At 37.6% G+C, this 21337-nt stretch overlaps 1 protein-coding gene across 2 annotated transcripts in view; it reads right to left on the reverse strand.

The window, feature by feature from the left end:
* The window catches only part of Dync1li1 (dynein cytoplasmic 1 light intermediate chain 1), a 41356-nt gene that overhangs the window by 11268 nt on the left and 8751 nt on the right, over positions 1 to 21337 (reverse strand). Inside the window, exons 1-5 of one of the 2 annotated variants that reach the window (XM_074074062.1) lie at positions 12468 to 12513; positions 10504 to 10620; positions 9609 to 9839; positions 6346 to 6515; positions 3029 to 3122 (exon numbers count right to left, since the gene is read on the reverse strand). In XM_074074062.1, coding sequence (XP_073930163.1) covers positions 3029 to 3122; positions 6346 to 6515; positions 9609 to 9839; positions 10504 to 10620; positions 12468 to 12477 — 622 coding nt within the window. In that variant the 5' untranslated portion in view covers positions 12478 to 12513. Of the gene's footprint in view, positions 1 to 3028; positions 3123 to 6345; positions 6516 to 9608; positions 9840 to 10503; positions 10621 to 12467; positions 12514 to 21337 lie in introns of those variants that run through there. The other variant, XM_020162354.2, reaches the window with a different exon arrangement.

The raw sequence follows: 21337 nt of genomic DNA on the forward strand, positions 1-21337 counted from the left end.
GTTTTCTGCTGTTGAGGTTTTAGTTGCTTAAGAAAATTAATAAAAATTAATAAATTAAAATTTATTTAAGTACCTGCTTTTTAAACTCTGGTTTAAATGAGTTACTATTGTTTATGTTTTATTGGTTAAAAAAAAAGTTGTATAAATTTTAAAAACCTAATGATTCTAATACAATGCTCTCTATCATGACTGTCTTAATATCCTATAAAAATAGCTAAAACTGGACTGCTAAGTTACTAAACATTCTCTACCTATCTACCTACCTACCTACCATGTTGTTATAGTCATTTTACATTAAATAACCCATGTCTATAAGTCAGTAAGGGGCAATCTTGTTTTATTCATCTTCATTTTAAAATTAAGATTTAATGTAAGAAATATGAGTTTTCTAGACTATACTGCTTGTAACACCTAAAAATTAAGTCATATTGCAAAGTGCTTTTAAAATATGATAATGTACATGTGTTCTTGAAAGTCCTGGGGTTTTAACTCAGGGCTTTATGTTTGCTAGGCAGGTACTCTACCACTTGCGCCACACTCCCAACCTATGCGTGTTCTTAATTGGTAAACAAGTAATAATTCTCTTTTTTTTTTTTTTTTTCAGTATTGGGGCTTGAACTCAGGACCTCATGCTTGCTAACGAGTGCTATACCACTTGAACCACTCTACCAAGAACTTTTTGCATTATTTTTGAGATAGGGTTTACTTTATGCCCAAGGTTGGCCTGGACCTTGATTCTCCACACAGCTGAGGTAACAGGCACATACCACAGTGGTTACAATGGGGTCTCACAAACTTTTTCCCAGACTGGCCTTGAACTATAATCCTTTTGGTCTCTGCCTCTCAAATAGCTAGGATTCTGTAATCTTAGCTTGAGTCACCACACTTGGCAATAAGTAATAATTGTTATAGCCTGTATTCAAAGTCTGCAGTTATGTGGCATGTGCCTAAGAGCCACTCTTTCTAAACCTCTTTTGTTGCTCAAATTTGGCAAAAAAGAAAAATTTTACAATGACTCCAGCCACCTATCACCTTCTCCAACACATGATCAGACTGACTACCAAAACACTAGCCATGAGGGCCAGAACACAGAATGATTAATCACCATGCCTTTGAAGAAAAAGTTTACTCAGAGGTAAGAAGGGAGGTATGTCAAGATCAAAATGGAACATATTATCAGCCCTCCCTCCCAAAACAGACATCATTTAATAGAGGGGTCTTACACATATTACCTATCTTTCTACTAGGGGGAGCTATTAAATTATCTTCTGACCTTGGTTCCTACTTGCATTTTACTTTTTATTTATTTTTTGAGTAGTACTGGGGTTGGAACTCAGGTCCTTGTGCTTGCTAGGCAGTTGCTCTACAACTTGAGCCACACCTCCAGTCCTCATGGTATTTCTTTCAAAAACAGTATGTGGCGCCTTTTTAAAAACCTGTGTGCTTCAGGTGCCTTTGCTAGAATGTACACATATACAGTACAGCACCACAAATTCAAGGTTGAGGGGGTGGGGCTGGTGGAGTGGCTCAAGCAGGTGTGAGGCCCTGATTTCAAACCCCAGTATTGCCCCCAAAAAAGTTTGTGTGGGGGATTTTAATGGGAGTAAAAGGCCTAAAATTAGGATTTCTCTAGGAAAATTTTATGCCGGTAGTGAAGATGGGTCACTCATAGGAGCCCTGATGTCAGAAAAAGACACATCTCCCAGGAGAAAGACTATCTCCATATTCGTATTTCCTGGCTTTGTTTCACCTTTTCCATAAGCTCTAGCAGTGCTATGAACAAGGTGAGAATTTCTCCCTAGTTTTAGCCAGAACTGGAAATCAATTCATTTTCTACTTCTGTATATTGTGTCATTTTTCTCTTCACTGGGGGAGCATTTGGATTCATGCCAGGCCTTGTGGCCAGGGGCTCAGTAACACAACTCTCATGTCCTCCCTTTTAGTTGTACATGTTACTCATTGGCTCACCCAATCTTTGCAACCTAGATTAAAGATTAAAAAGACTCCCTGTAACAGGTTCCAATCTTGTGGTCATAAATATAACCAAGGAAGTTTTTAAAAATGGATTCTCCATCTTCACCTTGGAATGTTGCAATCTAATAGGTCCAAAATAAACACAACTAGGTTTTGAAACTACTAAATTAAGCTATATGTGAAGAAGATAACATACCAAAATTAAAAATGAAAATACACAAACCTGAAGATTATTCTTGCCCTACCACCCAATAGTTATTAATCAGGTATAACCATAATATCTTTGCATTAGAATTTTCCAACTACAACTGATAATTACTTTTCTTAAACACAGTACTTTATTTGCCTTCATTCTATAACAAAGCAGATGAAGTCATTACTTTTGCCTCTATTCTAATTTTTCCCTAATTTAATCACCTATCCCTTTCACATGGTTTTCTAAACTCTGAGGAGAGGCCTTGGTAATGTGCCCTCCTCTCCTCAGGTCATATGAATAGATTTGCAGAAAACGTGTCTGTCTAAAAAGAGCTCGAAGTCCTTACAGTCTTCCAAGATGATGCCAGTTTTGGAGAAAAGGACTCCCCTCCGGTGTGTGGGGTGTGACTATAACCCCAGCACTGGGGAAGACAAAGGAGAAGAATCCTGAGTTTGAGGCCAGCCTGGGCTACATAGGAAACCCTGTCTCAAAAAAACAAAAAACAAACAAAAAAATTAAAACCCTGCCCAGCACAAGGGTTTTCTGCCTATTAATCCCCTTTGTGTCCCCCGCAAAAACCCTTAGCATACCTGAGACACTCGGCCCCATGGAGATGAGACAAAAAAAAATCTTCTCTATTTTTTCCAGGGTTTTGGTAGAGCAGTGAGCAGTACAAATCTATGTTCCAGTAACATACCTCAAAATACTCAAATATAAGTAACTTGGGAACTAAACAAAATTTCCAGTCAGGGACCGAAGAAGAGTAACATTTATAGAATTCCTAAAGTCTATCATAATTCCTTTAGTTTAAAAACCAAACCAGGGAACCTTGCATCAATAAATGTATTAAAAGGATACACTGTAAACAAAACTTCCGGATATGTGACTGGATAAAATCAAAATGTTCATCTCTGTAGTCATGTTCTTTCTCCAATACACTAATGGCATCACACTGTTGAGTTAAAATAATTTAAAATGTTATAATAACATTATAATAATAAAAATTAAATATAATAATCAGTTCCATTTTAGATGAGGGAACATCACAAAACTACACTACGCTATGGTGACTGAGCAGCAGGACCTGGAATAACTGAGACTTCTAGTTGAAAGACTTAAGTCTTAGTCCTGATAGGCAGCTCACACTACTCAGGAGGCAGAGATTGGAGACTGGGAGGATCATGATTCAAAGGCCAACCTAGCAAAAAGATAGTGAGACCCCCATCTCAATAAAATCACTGAGCATGGTGGTGCATATCTGTTATCCCAGCTATGCAGGAGGCCTACCTAAGTAAGAAGATCAAGGTCTAGACCAGCCCAGACAAAAAAATGTGAGATCCCACATGAAAAATTACTAAAACAAAAAGAGCTGGAGGCATAGATCAAGTGGTAGAGCACCTGCCTAAGAAGCACAAAGCCCTGAGTTCAAACCCCAGTACTGCAAAAAAAAAAAAAAACCCAAAAGTCTGAGTAACTTTAAAAAAGTTCTGACTTCTAAGTCATCGAATCTGATCAAAACATCACAAAGTTAGTTTGAGTACAAGAAGAAATAATAAGTCAGACTTATACTAAGTCATACTCAGAACTCAACTAATCACATCCTAAAATAACTCTATTCCAGTTCTGTAGAACACATTCACGTATCGTGTAGTCCCCTCTTGCTGTCCTCTCTGCTCCTGTCTATCTGTGATCCTCAATAACCTGGAGCTTCCTTCACTCAATACAGTCTATCTCAAAATGGGGCTGTGTGTGGGAAAATATTAAGGAAAATACAAAGAAGTCAGTTAAACAATCATGACATCCAAACCCTTCAGAATTGAAGGTGTGAAATACAAAAATAAGCCCTTAATAATGCTCATTGTACCTTATATTAGTTTAGGGTTTTGTCACACATACGTACATTATAGAACAGTCTTTTTTGCAGTACTAGGGCTTGAACTCAGGGCTTCCTAGCAAGCACTCTGTCACTTGAGCCATGTCCCAATCCTAGAACAATCTTCTTGTGTAATCATGACAAATGCTTGTTTGCCCATTTTATAAAATATTGAGAATTGTATTTCAAGTAACTAAAGATACTTCAGTTATTATACTGTTGATATTTAATGATATTTTTGGTGAAGCATGGTAGATTTTAACTGAAACAAGGACCTGAGGATGCAGCTCAGTGGCAGTGTTTACGTAGTATGTGCAAGGACCTGGATTTGATCCCCAGCACCACCACCAATTTAAAAAAAAAAATTTAGCTGAGATCAGAGGGTCTGGACCTAAGGCAAGAAACTTTAAGTCTCCCTGAACATCCAATTGCAGTCTTTAAACTGATGAAGTTGAACCACCACTCTTTCATCTATTCGAGGACATACATGTTCTTGTTCCTTGACACATTTTAAAAGCTTATAAACTGATGTACATCTGTTAGTGTCTTAAGATTTTATAAAATGCAGTAGATATCTTCTGGTTTGATTTTTTTTTTTTTTTTTTTTTTTGGTGGTACTGGAGTTTGAACTCAGGGCCTCTTACTTGCTAGGCAGCACTCTACCGCTTGAGCCATACTCACAGACATTTTTGCTTTATTTATTTTTCAGTTAAGGTCTCATGCTTTTCCTGCCAAGCAAGCCTGGACCTTGATCATCCTACTCATGATTTGCTGGGATGAAAAACACATGCCACCACGCCCAGCTTTTTTATTGAGGTATAATCTTACTAACATTTTGCCCATACTGGTCTCAAACTGGAGATCCTCCTGCGTCTGCCTCCCAAGTGCTAGGGTTACAGGCATGTGAGGTTACATGCCCAGCAAATTAACAATATTGATAATAAAGATCTTGTTGGCACCTTTTAATAAATCAGAAACCCTTGATAAATGCATATTAACTATACATAATAGGTGCTCCAAGTTGTTTTAAGTCGAATTTAGCTTGGGAATTTAGTTTCCTAGCATGTGCAAAGACCTGCAAAAAAAACAAAAGTCCATTTTAAGTACATACTCTTCTGATACTAGGGGCTTAATAAAGTGTAATGTTGAAAAATAACCACTTTATCAATTTCTGTTAAATTGATTTATACCATGAATTTTAATTGAAATTATGGAAAATGAAATTCAATCACAAACAGAATATTTGAAGTTAACACTTTCTACTATGATGCAGACCACAAAAAATTCACCAGGTGTGGTGGCACACATCTATAATCTCAGCACTCAGGAGGCTGAGCAGGACAACCTTGAGTATGAGGCTAACATGAGCTATATAGCAAGACTCACCAGAAAACAAACAAAAAACACCCAAAAGAAGGCTGAAGAAATTTATCCTCTCCCCAAAAAAGGAGTCTTCTGAGCAGGCAGAAAGTCAGACATCAGGAAACAATCCTTCATTCATCACAGACAAAAGACATCAGCAGGCCTGCAGTTTAATTATTCAGACACAAGCATCTGATGTGGAAAACTAGTAGTTTCATAATGTGATGGAGGAATCAGAAGCAGCATAGCATAACCATAACAATGCTTCGGGTAAGTGGCACCAGAAGCAACATCAACCGTCCTTCCCTGAACACTGTCATTTGCTGCACCAGAATTTTCTGGGGTATGGAAATCAGAACTGAAAGCTATACCTCTTGCTCTGCCCACTTCCCGCTATGCTCGTGAGAGCTGGACTCTAGACTCATCTTCTATAGATACAAGCAATTTATATTAATTCTAGGGCAATATTTTATAGGTGATATTTAAATAAATGACTGATTTTTTATAGATGATTTTATAAATGACTGTGAACAGGAAAAAAAGTCACAAAAGCAACATGAGAGCATCATTCTGTATTCTACACTATGTCTACTGGATTAAAAAAAAATTATCCCAGCACTCAAGAGGCTGAGGCAGGAGAATGAACCCTGCCTCAAAGAAAAAAAAAAGTTATCTAGGAAAACTAATACTATACAATACTATACTATACAATGCAGTACTATACTGATGGCTCCAAAGAGTGGGGCTCTGTGTAGGCCTGGCTTAGTCTGTGCAAAAGTCTTTGGGCAAGTCACAATCTAGCTCTGACTTTCTACGTTGAAAGGAAAGGCACCACAAGGATAAAAGAAAAATAGATATGAGAGGAAAAAAAAAAAAAATAAAACCTGGAAAACAAAACAGTTGTTCAGCCTTGGTGAGTATCTCCAGGAAGCAAACTAACCTTTGTGCAAACTACTAGTACCGGAATGCCCAGGTTATGTGTAAGTGTATCCGCACCCAGAGGTAAAACGACACTGTCGTCTCTGTCCTCCTGTGCTGCAGTGTTTCTTCTCTGAGGAGAAGCTGGGAAATCTTCTCCTGGCTCTACGTATTCTTGGAAGTCTCTAATCACTGAAAATCAAAGTAAATAGATTTAGAAATTGCTTTATTTCAGCAGGTAGCTATTTCTGCCATAACTTAAATATGTATTTTACTAGGGTTTATACTTAATGTCATGTAAGAAAAGCAAAAAAAGGATTTGAGAAATATATTTCAAGGAAGAGCATACAAGCAACAGATCCACATCAATGATACTAGAGCACAATACTATACTTTTGGCTCCAAAGAGTGGGGCTCTGTGTAGGCCTGGCTTAGTCTGTGCAAAAGTCTTTGGGCAAGTCACAATCTAGCTCTGACTTTCTACGTTGAAAGGAAAGGCACCACAAGGATAAAAGAAAAATAGATATGAGAGGAAAAAAAAAATTCCCTAACTTAATAATACATTGCTAGGGTGGGGGGCATAGTTCAAGTAGTAGAGCGACTACCTAAAAAGCACATGCTAGGTGACTTTCTAGTATTAGCTTCCTTTCTGTAAGCCCTTTATTCAGGCTCAATCTTGGGCCACATTCATTCTTAAACCCTGGTAAAAATTAGTAAAAGTTTACTAATGCTGATAAACTTTTAGAATTTGTGACATTATCAAAATCATCACTTAAAAAGAAAATGTGAATGTATCAAGAGCTTTACTTTGACTTAGAAATTACCTTTTCTAAGAATTCTCAAGGACACAATCAGTGATGCATACACACAGGAATTTCATGTTTAAGAGTAAAACAACATATCTGAAAAATTATCCACTGCATAGGACTAAAACAGTGTAAGAGGGCTAGCAGAGTGGCTCAAGTAGTAGAGTGCCTGCCTAGCAAGTATGAGGCCCTGAGTTCAAACCTCAGAATGTACAAAAAAACAGTGTAGAAAGAAATGTTACAGAGAGATATAAAATAGCAAATTTTCAAAGAATATTTAACACAATAGGAAAAGAATCCTATTAAGAGTAAGAGAGTGGGGCATCAGTGGCTCACGCCTGTAATCCTAGCTACTCAGGAGGCAAAAATCAGGATTTTGGTTTGAAGCCAGTCAGGGCAAACAGTTTGCGAGAACCTCTCTTGGAAAACCTACACAAAAAAAGGGCTGGTGGAGTGGCTCAAGGTGTAGGTCCTGAGGTCAAACCCCAGTACCGCAAAAAGAAAAAGAAAAGAAGAAAACCAAAGTATGACTCCAACTTAGAAATAAAAGAAAATACCAGGAAAAATACACTAACATATATTTTATGTATATTACTTACATAACTTGGAAAAAGGTTACTTTTTTTTAAACAAAAGTAATTCTGAGCCAGATCATTTTTGGATTATGAATACTGACTCCCAGAGGAAAACTTTTGAATTTACCTAAGGTCAAGGAAGAGGGAATCTTGAACAGTTGAGTATGATTCCTCCAGGAACACAGACACATATACCATTAGCAGCTCTGTGGGCTCTTACCTTTAATAGAGGTCAGAATTTGAGATTCAACAGTGGCTTCCAAATTGTACTATGCATCAGAATCACCCAAAGCAGTCATTAAATTAGATTACTGGCTCTACCTCAACAGTTGGTATTTTGTTTTTGTTTTTTTCTTTCTTTCTTTTTGAGACAAGGTATTACTTTCTTTATAGCCCCAGCTGGCCTACAGCTCCCAAGTGCTGGGGCTATAGGGGGTTAAGATTATACTCTTAACCATGCCTGGTTAAGAGTTTCTGACTGAATAGTCTGGGGTGAGAAGAATCTGTGTTTCTAACAAATTACCAATTTCCCAGTACTGATAATGATGCTACTGGTCCAGGGACCAGAGATTGAGAACTGTTCTAGTATAAACTTGGATTGGGCAGGGAATATGGGGATGAAAACATAAACACCAGCAGTGGTCATCTGTGAAGGAAAACTACAGATTAAAAGCATTTAGAAACAGCTGGCCATAATCTCAGCACTCAGGAGGCTGAGTCAGGAAGCTTGGGAGAGTGAGATCCTGTCTCAAAAAGAGATTTCTTTTTTTAAGATATATTTTTCAATGGCTTAGGACATACATTCTCTTAACTTAGTATTGTTTCCTTACATTTAAATTCTAGTAAGCTATCAATTTCCCCCTAAAACTTATTAATAGCTAACAGTAACAAAGCATTTAATCTAAGTATTTTCTTTTCTTTTTTTTTTGAGCTCTACTGGAGGTTGAAGTCAGGGCCTCACACTTCCTAGGCAAGCACTCTAGACTTGAGTCACGCCACCAAGTCCTTTTGCTTTGATTTTCTTTTGACACAGGGTTTCACTTTATGCCCAGGTTGACCTGGATGGTAATCCTCCTATTTATGTTTCCCTGCTTACCTGGGATGACAGGCACATGCCACCATGTCCAGCCACTGGTTGCGATGAGGTCTTGTGAACTTTTTGCCACGAATGGCCTCAAAACAGTCTTCCTGATCTCTACCTCCTGACTAGCTAGGTTTACAGGCTTAAGTCACTGCACCTGGTTTAAATATTTTCTTAGAGAAAGTGCAATACTGGCAAGTGAAGAACTCCCAGTGAAATAAAAAATGTTACTGGTTTACAATGCTAGAAATGATCCTGTAAGTTCCATGAAAATCACCAATTCACATGAGCAAATACAACGTATATTATGTTAGCAGGGCACAGCGGCTCAGACTCGTAATCCCAACACTTGGGAGGAGGAAGCAGGAGGATTGCCCAGCTCAACACTGGGATACATAATGAAACCCTGCCTCAAAAAAATTAATGATAATAACAACAACAATAATAATGTACTTATAAATAATAAAACCAGCTTAATATCTTTTTATATATGTTCGTAACAACTTTTCAGGCATATTTCATTTAGACAAAGTTGATACGATTACTAAGGAACTGTTAAAAACGAGCAACTGAGAAAAATTAAAAATTTTTCACCCTTAAAAAGCTATTTTCAAAATGAACACACATAGCCTTTTGGCAAGAAGAAAAAGCACCTATACTAAGGAATTTTATCATTATTATGTTTCCAATTTACAACTATATTAAAACCTAGTACTCAAAACTGAATTTCAAAAACATTAAACCTTGTTCATAGTAAAAAAATGATTATTATAGTCAGCTAAGATGTATTTGATATCTGAAATACCTATCTAGACTTACTCACATTTTTGTTCCATTTCTTTCATCTCTTCAGGAGGAATTTTCAATTTGTCAATATGTTCTCTAATAACACTTGCCCATTTCTGTAAAGAATCCAGAGCAGTCCAAGGCTTCGACATATCAACAACCAGCATAACTAGAGTGTCCTTCAGAGAAATGGCATCCAGTGAAAATTTAAGGAGCCCTTTGTGATATAAGTCTCCGTCTAAGATCCATACATTACACCTTGTTTGATCTACAAAACACAAAAGATCCAAGGCAAAACTATTAAGCCATTTTACCATCGCACTAACAACTTGGTATATTTTAGGGCATCTCCATAAGATGACTTTTAGTTCACATCTACCAATTCAGTAAAGGCCTAAAATGATTTAATGGACAACCCAAGCATCCTCTACTTCGTATTTCTTAATCCAAATCCAAGATACCAAATAACATGATTATATTTTATCATCAGCAGATACAGCCATGCATACTCAAGTAATCTTATATAAAAATAAGAAGGCTAGGGATCTATCTAGAAGGAAAAATGGCTGAGCAGATGAAAACAGCTGGGGAAAAGATTACATTATTATCAGAAAATGAGAAGAAGGTAAAAAGAGAGTGAGAAAAACAACCATTATCTGAGGGAGAATGAACTAAAAAAAAAATTGAGATTCTTTAAGGACAGCAAGAAGACTAACACTGATCAACACACCAGAACTCCCTAATATGCTTAACTGTATCACTATATGAATCCCAACTCTAGAGCAATAAAAGTATGCCCAAACATAACTACTTACTGACCTGCACAGCATTGCAGAACTCCTAGTAAAACATGACAAACCAGAGACTAAGGTGAGCAGCAGTGCCTCTCAAGAGATTTCAGGAAGCTTATGTTACAAATAAGTGACACTTACCATCCCTGTCTTCATCATGCACATTAAAGTACAAATATTCCAATCCTCTTCCTTTCTTGTATTCCTCTATTCCCTGAATTTTTCTTATCAAGCTTGTTTTTCCAGCTCCATCTTCACCTACATAAATAAAAAAGGATAACTTGCTTTCTTGCACCATGTGGAAAGCCCAGATAGAATCAGTTTCAAGCAGAAAGGAAATTTGGTGATTACTGGGTAGCTACAGACTCCACTGCCACCAGGACTTTCTCCCAGGATTGCTGCTCCTTTTATTAGATGCTGTTCTATCCTGTTACAAATGGCTTCCACTGTGGGTAAATCACCCAGGGCATAGGGATTCAGGATGTGCCATGTGAATACCATCCCTGTTAAATCTTTGAGGAACAAAAGACTTCCCCACTTGGTTTTCAGTCTTGAGACTCTAAATGAAGATTTTGTTTTGTTTTTCTGAGACAGGGTCTCACTATGTAGCTCACACTGTCCTTGAACTCAACAATACTCCTGTATCGGCCTCCCAAGTGCCACCATGCCAAGTGTGGTAAAGACTTTTTTTTTTTTCTTGGTAGTACTGGGGTTTGAAACTCAGGGCTTCATACTTGCTATGCAGGTGTGCTATTCCACTTGAGCCACTCTGTCAAGCGGTGGTGAAGACTTTTGATTGGCCACATTTGAGTCATGCACACATCATGGAGGATGGACGTTATGTATATAAAGACTGATCAGGACAGGAAATTCTGACTGTCACCAGAACCATTAAGACACAAGAAAAGCAAGGCAGAGGAGAGGGAACAGTATGTTGGGCAGGAAAAGGTAGAAAACCACATAATTTAAACTTGGCACAGGTATGAAGTTTAAAACTGCTAAGCTGTTAGATGTTTTGATTAGAGATTTGTTGATAATATGAATATTGAAGGCTATATGTTACTGTTTCATGGACTTAATACACTTCCTGAACAGATGGTATTAGAAGTGTGCACTATCATGACAAGCTTCTGGATGACCATCTTTATATCTGAATGCTGTTGCAAGATTATAATGCCCACCTATGCACTGGTGTTTATAATCTGGGCCACGTGGAGGCACAAGTCATGCAGGCAGAACAGAGAAGAGAGCAGACCCACAGGCACACCAAACTCAAAAGAAAGTGTTCCAGAAGACAGGCACAGTGGTGCACAATTGTAACCCCAGCACTTGGGAGGCTGGGGCAGGAGGACTGTGAGTGTGAGGCAAGCCTGGGCTACCAAAGAGGAAGGAAGGAAGAAAGGAAGGAAGGAGGAAGGCAAAATCCCAGAGCGTTTACTACATATGCAATTGCATAGACATATGCAATTGTCTTGGGAAAACTGGTTCTTTTCATAAGCCATTTTCCAACACTTCAGGTAAATATTATTTCCAGTAAATATAACCTTAAACAGGCAATCAAAAACTTGACATTAATATATAAGTTCAAGAGCCCTACTGTACAATATAGTGACTGGAGTTAAAAATATAATGAAGAAAGTAGATGTTAAGTATTATCATCACAAAAATGACAATTATGTGAGGTGATTAACTTGCTAATTAGCTTGATTTAGACATTTCACAATGGAGCTTTCAAAACATGTTGTACACAATATATATAATTTTATCTAATTTAAAAGAATGTAACATTAAATGAATATTCAGTACTATTTAACAGTGCATATTAAACTGGTCCATCAAAATAACAGATAAGGTTTAAAACAGTACTATGTGGGATAATGACGATTATTCTCAAGATGATCTATCATGCTTAAGAGGGAAATAGTTAACCAGTGAAAAATGAAATACATAAAATACTAAACCCAATGCAGACACTAAGTTTCAGCAGAACGTTATCTGATATACGGATGTTGCTTATTTGAATTCTATCAATTCTATTGTTTTGTAGCATTTAATTTATAATTTGTTTTTCTATGAGAAGTATAAGTAAAAAGAAAAAAATTCACATCTAGTCATCACATGAGGAGATCCATGAAAATGTTTAAAGGAGTCTGAGCTTGTCCTAGAAGAAGAAAAGAATTAAAATTTTTTATAGTCTTTACCCTTATGACAGACAGGCTGCTTTCCTGAAAGAAGTCATTCTTTCAGATATCATTTTAAGTTAAAATGATACCAACTGAATTCTGGCAATACCTCAGAAACAATGTTATAGTATATAAAACCTAGTGCCCAGCCTTATAACAGAACCTTAAGTCAACCAAAAAATGTTATTTTATAAAGGTAATATCTATGAAAACAGGCAGTACCTAATCATATAAAAACGTATTTCATATGACCTACAATTTATCTTATTTCTTTAATTCCTATTTATTTATTTATTTATTTATTTGACAAGATCTCTACTATGTAGCCCAAGTTGATCTGGAACTTGCCATGTGGCCCAGGCTGGCCTCCAATTCAGGATCCTCCAGCCTCAGCCTCCCAGAATGCTGGGATTACAGGTATTTAATTCTTACTGCAAATGTTACAAAGTAAAAAAGATACTAGCTTGACTAAGCCATTCCACAATGTATACATTTTTCAAAATAATATGTTGTACACAATAAATATATGCAATTTATGTGTCAATTAAAAAAAGAATGTGAAAAGATACCTTCATAAGAACTAAAAAATTCAAACAAGTTTCTTTTTTTGGGGTGAGACTGAGGTTTGAGTTCAGGGCTTCATGCTTGCAAAGCAGATGCTCTAACACTTGAGCTACACCTCCACTACTTATTTCTTAATATTCAAATTACTTAAACGTGAACATTTCTGAATGAAATATATGTAGGTATAAAAAAAAACTCAAGTATGAGCAAAAGAACAAAAAACATAGTACCACCTAGAAATAATCATTGATAATGTGGCTATCTCTGACAGTGACAGTATGGCCAATTTTGTGTGTTTGTGTGTGGCACTGGGATTTGAACTCAGGACTTTGCACTTGCTAGACAGGCACTCTACCTCTTGAGTCATGCCTCCAGCTAGGCAATTTTGAAAATACATTTGTCTTCCTTTTAGTTGCTTAAATTTCTAACCATAAAGGTTTATGTAAGTAGACACAGAACAAATTTTGATTCTGAATTCAGGCATCAAAAATACCGTCAATCTTACCTCATGTGCTCACTACTTCACCTTCTCAAAACCATGAGTAGAGTATGGTCATTTCCTTTTTCTAAGGACTGAATACAGAAGTTCTCCCCACTTAGGATGAGGCCAGACTTTGCTCTTCTCAGTGAATGTTGTCATTCATTTTTCTAGACTAATTGATAGTTCTCAAACATATATCAAAGTCACTTGGGGATGTGTTAAAAACACAGACTGCTGAGTTTCTGATTCATTAAGGATGGAGTGGGACTGAAGAGCTGCATGATCCTAATAGTGCTAATGCTAAGTGTGGTTCCAGGGATGACACACTTTGAGAACTACTCTAATTGGTATTTATTACTCTAAGCCAACACAAGAAAACCATATGTCAAAGTTACTGTCCTCTAAAGTTGGTGTCCTTTAGCTCATAAAAGGCAAAATAAACAACAGATAAGTACAAGGTATTGTCACTAGGACCACACTAGAGATGTGCAAGCTAGCCCAGAAAGAAGAGCCTGGTTTTGCTTGAAAAGTCAGAAGGGCTTTGCAGAGAAGGTAATACGTTAACTAAATCTTATAGAGTTAGTGAACTGGGGAGTTAATCATTCCAGGAAGTAAGGAAAGCATGTACAGAGACCTGGAGACAGTGTCCTAAAAAAGGACAAACAGGTATCAGGCTATTACCAGCAGGTGGACCTTGAAGTCAAGGTCAGTCTGGGCTACACTGCAAAGTTCAAAATCAGCCTGAGCTATATAGCAAGACTTTATCTCAAAAAAAACCCAAGGGTTTGAGGAGACAGTTCAATAACGGGCACTTACCTAGCATGAGCAAGGGTTGGGTTCCATCCCCTCTACCAAAAAGATAGATACATAAATGAAAAGGACAGACAATTTGAATGCATGACATTTAGGATGTGAGAGAAAATAAGGCAGAGGCAAGATGCCAGGCTGAGAAGGTTAGACTTTATACTGAAGATGATGGGGAGCCACTGGTAGAGTTTAGATACTTTACACACTGCCATGGCAAAAGTGTAGAAGTCTGACCAGCAAAAATAGGTTTAAGCAGTAAGGAGACTAGACAATAGACTATTATCAGAATCATAGTCCTAGCAAAAAATGAGGTAGGTCTGAACTAAAACATGTGGGCAGAGGGGAAGATGACTGTATTCAAGGGCTTTGGTTGGGAGCTGGCAGAGAAGAGGAAGACACAGAAGTCAGACTCTGCCTTGCCCCAGCTTCAATAGCCCTACCCTCCCCAGCACCTACAGGTAGGGAGTGTCTAATCCTAAATCTTCTTTGCAGGCTGTTCTTCTATCTCTACACAACATTTGTCCTAACCAGGGCCCCTTCCTCAGTTCTCTACTCACCTCATTTCATACACGATTCCCAGAGAATCTCCACACCCACAACTCCAGTTCTACCAGTGATGGGGTGGCCCTAAGACTTCTTTCCAGTCTCACTCAGCCTATCCTGAACTGCTTACTGGTCATCACTCCATGGAAGTTCCGTAAGTACCTCAAATTTCAATATGCACAACACAGTATCACTATTTTGCTACTCTCTCCAAAACACTCACTTATCTAATTACTACTGCAAGAATCCAATCTCAAGGTATATACATACACCATTCCCTCTACCTAAAATAAAACACTCTCTTCGGAAACCTTTATGTTACCCCACTATCTTCTCTTAAGTATCACCTCCTCAGGTAGGCCTTCCCTGACTATCTCTTTTAATAATTATAACCTCCTGGGCTGGGAGGGTACAGCTCAGTGGTAGAGTACTTGCTTAACATGCACCAGGCCCTAGAATCCATTATAAGAACTTCAGAAAAAAGCTAAAATTACAACCTCCCAACATTTCTTACTCCATCTTGTTTTCTCTCCATTGAACTCACTAGTGTAATATGTATTTTACTTAGTCTCTCTCTACTCCAAAAGCATGCTCAAGGACAGGTATTTTTTGGTCTATTTTGTTGACTGCTAAGTGCTTGTGATAAAGTGCCTATTAACTCTGCTCCTTTCATAGCAAAACATATATTCCTTAGCTTTCTACAGAGTAGCCACTGGCAGATCTTATCTCAAACAAAAAGTCCCATCAACTCAGTTGTACCCCAAATTATCTAAGTTTAACAAATCTCTGAATGAAAGACACAAATTTTGTCCCTTTACCTACTTTGAAAGTATTTTAAAACTTCATTGCACATTAATAAGTCTAAAAAACAAAGTCCTAAGAAGCTAGGACAGAAAAAATATGAAATTTCAAACATATTAACATGTTTCCAAATAATACAAATTGATGACTACAATTTCTCTCCCTTTTCCCATACCCTAGTAAATGATACCATCAGTGGCTTCTACTTCCAGCTCTCCTGGAGCACCCAAAGCAGGCAACACTTCCAGAGTGCTTATCCTGTGCACCCTACCAGTAACTCTAACACAGCTACAACCGGAAGGGGATGATTATCTTCCATTAGGCAGATGAAGACACTGGGGCTAAGAGCTTTAAAGTTAAGTACTTTATCCAACATCACACAGATAGGCAACAGCAGGGCCAGGATCTGAATTCATATGAATTTAAGAATGCTCTTCCTAATACACAGCAGTGTTTCTGTCTTTAGAGCCATTAAAACAATACTGGTTATTTACTGATTTTTTTCCATTATGACTCACTGAAGAAAGAAAATACTTCTACTTTCAGGGGTCACTGCTATTTTCAGAAGAGAAAGAAAAATGATTGAATGCATTCTGCTTTAAGGACTTCCTCTGAATATTAGGTGAATATGTTACTGTGCTCCTGATTCTATCTCAAAGTACTGGGAATATAGTTTATTGTACTATACTGATAAATTTTCCTCTTTTGAAAATTTAAAGGATGATAGTTAGGTCTCTTAATATTCAGCACCTTTTGATCCATTTTAAGTAAACTTCACAAAACAAAACTTGAAAAACATTTATTCACATATGGTCACACAGTATTTTGAAATTTTTTTTCCCACACTATGATTTTTAAAATCTCTCACTTCTGGTAACAAATCAGAAGTGGTCAGACAAAAAATAAAGATGATTTTGTAAACACAGCATCTTGGGGCTATAAGGGACTGCAATGAAATCTCTTCTTATAGATGAGAAAACTGAAGCCAATGACACAGTCACAAAGAATGGTACCATGGCAAGCCTCTCAAGGGAATCCAAGCCAATCTCTTCAAGAATGTAACACCCTTTGCTCTCAGATGCAAATGGAATGAGGTAAAAACAGAAGAGTAACTTATTCCAAAGAACATCCTAACCACCTAACACCATGCTTAGGTCCTTAACATGTCTAAACAAGCACATTGTTTTACAAAAACAAGATCTTTCTGAGAGCAAAATTTCTATCAATTACTCTTATGCCATCTATCATGTCAATTTTAATAATTGATAAACAGTTCAATTAGATGAAAATCGACATTCATTTTTTACACACATTTTAAGCCTATTCCTTTAAGACTTTTTTTCTTTTTGGTGGTACTAGGGTTTGAACACAGGGCTTCTCACTAGCTAGGGCAGGCACTCCACCACTTGAACCACACCTCCAACTCTCTTTTCAAAAGTCTTAAGCCACAATTACAATGACTATTTTCTACAGCTTTCACATTACACCTAAGGCGCTCTGCCATGATTTACCTTGATGGCAAATGTGGACGTATGAAAACAGACCTATTTCATGAAAGATCTAGAAGGCCAGTGAAGACAAGATTGTGTAAACAAACTTTTTGTTTTGTTTTGAGACAGGCTCTCACTAGATAGACAGGCCAGGCTGGACTCAAACTCTCGAATCTCCTGTCTCAGTCACCTCAGTGCTCAGATTAGTTACGTGCCACCAAGCTCAACCAAAGTCTACAAAGTCTAGTTTTTCCTATAATTTCTAGGACTCTTATCTCAGTTATTTGCACAAATGTCTTGGTCTAAGATTATATACATCTTCCAGTTTAGTAAAACTGTTTTATCTCTTTTTATGTCTTTAGGCAAAAAAGCTTGTTACCCATGGCTTCCTCCCATTTTGTCTTCTTATTCTATAAATAAACCACTTGAAAGTGAGCGCTGCTCTCTAGGGTGCCAGGGGCTCACACCTGTAATTCTAGCTACTTGAGAGGCTGAGATTGAGAGGATTATAGTTCATGGCCAGCCCAGGCAAAAAAGTTCATGAGACCTCCATCTCAATGGAAAAAAGCTGGGTGTGGTACACAACTGTCATCCCAGTGGGAAGCATAAAATAAGATGATTGTGGTCCAGGCTAGCCTGGGCAAAAAGTGAGGCACTATCTCCAAAATAACCAGAGCAAGAAATGACTAGAGGCATAGCTCAAACAGCAGAGTGCCAACCTACAAAGTGTGAAGCCCTGAGTTCAAACCTAATACCACCAAAGAAAAGACAAAACAAGAAAAGAGCACGTTAAGGAAGTGTATGCCACACTCCAGGCCGTTCTCTATCCTGTAGCTGTGACATCTTCCTAAAGCAATCTCATCATGCCACGCTCTTGCTTAAGATCCTGCAGGAGAAATGACCCAAGCCCTGTATGCACATATGAATAATAAAATAATAATAAAAAAATAAGATCTTGCAGGAGTTCTGATTAATGTTATGTATGCAGAAGTACTTTAGAGTACTTCAAAATGCATAAAAAAGTGGGCACAGAGTAGGACACCTTTGATAAAGCAAGTGTAGTTAAATCTTAATGGTAAAATCTAGGTTGGGATACATGAGTATTAACTGCAAAATTCCTTCAATTTTTCTGTATGCTTGGAATTTTCCTAAGACCTGAGAAAACTCTTCAGGGTCTTCCTACTGCTCTTTTAGGTAAAGAACAAAACATAAAGGTCAACACTTTACGAAGGTCTGCTTACCTTTTCTGCCCATCTCTTATCATGTCCCACCTGGTTCTAGACATCCACAGTTTCTCCCAGCAACTTCTTGCAGTGCAGCAGAAATGCCGTTTCCATCGTCACTTCTCTCTGGAATATCCTTCCTTCCCTCCCCCTCTCCTGGGAGAACCCTAGCTTATCCTTCAGATCTTAGAAGCTTTCTATGCCTCTGTAAGTTTGGTTAAGTGCCCTCCCTTATGCTCCCATTAGCACACTGCACACTTAGGACATAACACTGCAGAAGGGCATGTTATTTTGTATGTTACCACCAGCAGACTTGTCAAGTCTACTCTAGAATAGAATAGTGGCTCATACCTGTAATCCCAGCTAACTGAGAAACAGAGATCAAAAGGATGGCAATTTGAGGCCAGCCCAGGAAAAAAGTTAGTGAGACCCCCATCTCAACAAAAAAGTCAGGTGTGGTGGCATGCATCTGTCACCCTAGCTACCTGGGAAAATCAAGGTCCAGGCTGGATCAGGCAAAAATCACCAGAACCCTACCTGAAAAAAAAAAAATAACTAAAGCAAAAAGGACTGGGGGTATGAGTAAAGAGGTAGGGCACTTGCCTATCAAGCTCGAGGCCCTGAGTTCAAACCCCAGTACTACTCAAAACCAAACAAACAAGCTCTTTGGGCAGGTTCTCTGGACTTTAAGCAAGATATAATGGCTTTGCTTTGGAGAAATTACACACAAGAAATTGCCCTAGTCTTCTCTAACAGACAGGGTTCCTCCTTACTTACCAAAAACAGAAACTATGTCTTAAACACAGAAGATCCTTTACCAATGTTCATTTCTCCTAATCACAATCATCTCTATTCATAATATACCTCATTTATAACTGCTTGTCCTGTGTCTTTACCACATCTATTAAAATCATTCATTACTCATACCTATAAAATTGGAGTGGCTACCACTTATCAGCAACAGATCAATTAATAGTATAAGCTCATAATACAGTCCTCCTTCATTAAACTTCAGCAAACTTTCTCTACTATACAACTACAGCATAAAAAGAAAAAATGTTTAATTAAGGGCTGGGGAAGTAGCTCATTGGTAAAGCACTTGCCTAACATGGATTTCATTCCCAGCACCACAAGAAAACAGCCACCAAAACAAAAAACTTCATATGTACCTGGATGAAGTAGCCCAGCACTCGGGAGGCTGAGGCAGGAGAATAGCCAGTTCAAACTCAGATTTGACTACAATAGTGAGAACCTGTCTTAAAACAAAAAGTTAAAATTTAGGATGTCTGTTCTTTGGCATCTATAGACACTTAAAAAGCATCTTTATAGGTAGGCACAGTGTTGTAGACCTGTAATTACAACAGAAGGCAGGAGGATGGGGAATTCAAAACAAGTTCCGGGTTATACAGTGAGACACTGTCTCAAACAAATTAATTGACAAATATTAAAAATTAATTAATTTAAGAACAAAAGCCACTAAATTACAAGATCTTTTTGGAAAACAAAATAGAACCTAACAGTTTGAGGAGTACAATAAAATAAAGTAGAAATAATTATATACATAGTTTATTCTGCACAAGGAATACACTTTTAAAGTGGCAAGTACAGCAAGGGGGCCTGTGTGGCTTCAAACAATGCTGAAAGATCTCATCTACCTATCTTCAGTTTGTTAGCCTACAGATGGTAGTGAAACAGAGACATCAGCTTTAAGTCTGTCATCTAAACAGTTAATGATCTATAAACATACAATTATACAAGTAGAGAGTTCCTATTTGAGCTGACCAAAGTGAGAGCCTTTCCAAAAAGAACCTTTTAGGTGATGATGCTAAAATTATTCTCTGAATATTTTATCTAAATTTGCCTTTTCATTTATTTAATTTTTTTGGTGGGACTGGGGTTTGAACTCAGGGCTTAACAGTTGTAAAGCAGGTGCTCTACTTCTTGAGCCATGTGTTCCGTCCATTTTGCTCTGACTGTTCTGGAGATGGGAGTCTCAAGAACTATATGCCCAGGCTGGCTTCAGACCACGATCCTCCTGATCTTAGCCTCCTAAGTAGCTAGGATTATAAGTGTGAACCACTGACACCAGGCCCTTTTTATAAACTACATTTTCTTAAAGAGGGCGAATTTTAAAGGTGTTTTTAAAACAAACCAAAGTTGAGCATGGTGGTACACACCTGCAATCTCAGCACATAGAAGGCTGAGATAGGAGGATCACAAGTTCAAAGCCAATCTGTACATAGCAAGACCTTGTCTCAAAAAGCAATCTTTTAACAGATCAAAAGTATTATAATACAGCAATTTTCATGTCCACATGCAGGTGCTAGGAAGTTTTTGTGTAAAGAACTAGACAATAAATATTTTAAGTTTCATAGGCCATATAGTTCTCCGTCACATTTTTTAAAAAAAAAAAAAAAAAAAAAAACCCTAACTCTATAAAAACGAAACAAAAAGCCATTCTTGGCTTGCTGGCCATTTGAAAAAAGACCACGGGCCAAAAACCCTGGCCTAGTGGGTGAACCAAAGGAGGAAAAGTTTATTGATCAGACTACAGTGAAATTCTTCACAACAAATAAGCCTGTATTCCAAATTTGTCAATATCCTATACAAACAAGTCACCCTCTCTAAGTATAAAATCTAAGCACTTAACAGAACTTTAGCTTTACCATAAAGCAACCATGGCCATCAATTCTCATTCCTCACCCCAAATTTGAAAACCAAGCCAATCACAACAGAAAACCTCAAAATCCACACAAGATCACAAAGGCATGCTTGTGATCCATGATCCTGTTTTATTACCCCAACAGAGCTCTAATTCAATAAGGAGATACAATATCCAGAAACTTTGTAGTGACAATTTAATTAATAGATTAAAATGTTAAG

Source organism: Castor canadensis, chromosome 5 (assembly GCF_047511655.1).
Source record: "Castor canadensis chromosome 5, mCasCan1.hap1v2, whole genome shotgun sequence".
Lineage (NCBI taxonomy): Eukaryota > Metazoa > Chordata > Mammalia > Rodentia > Castoridae > Castor > Castor canadensis.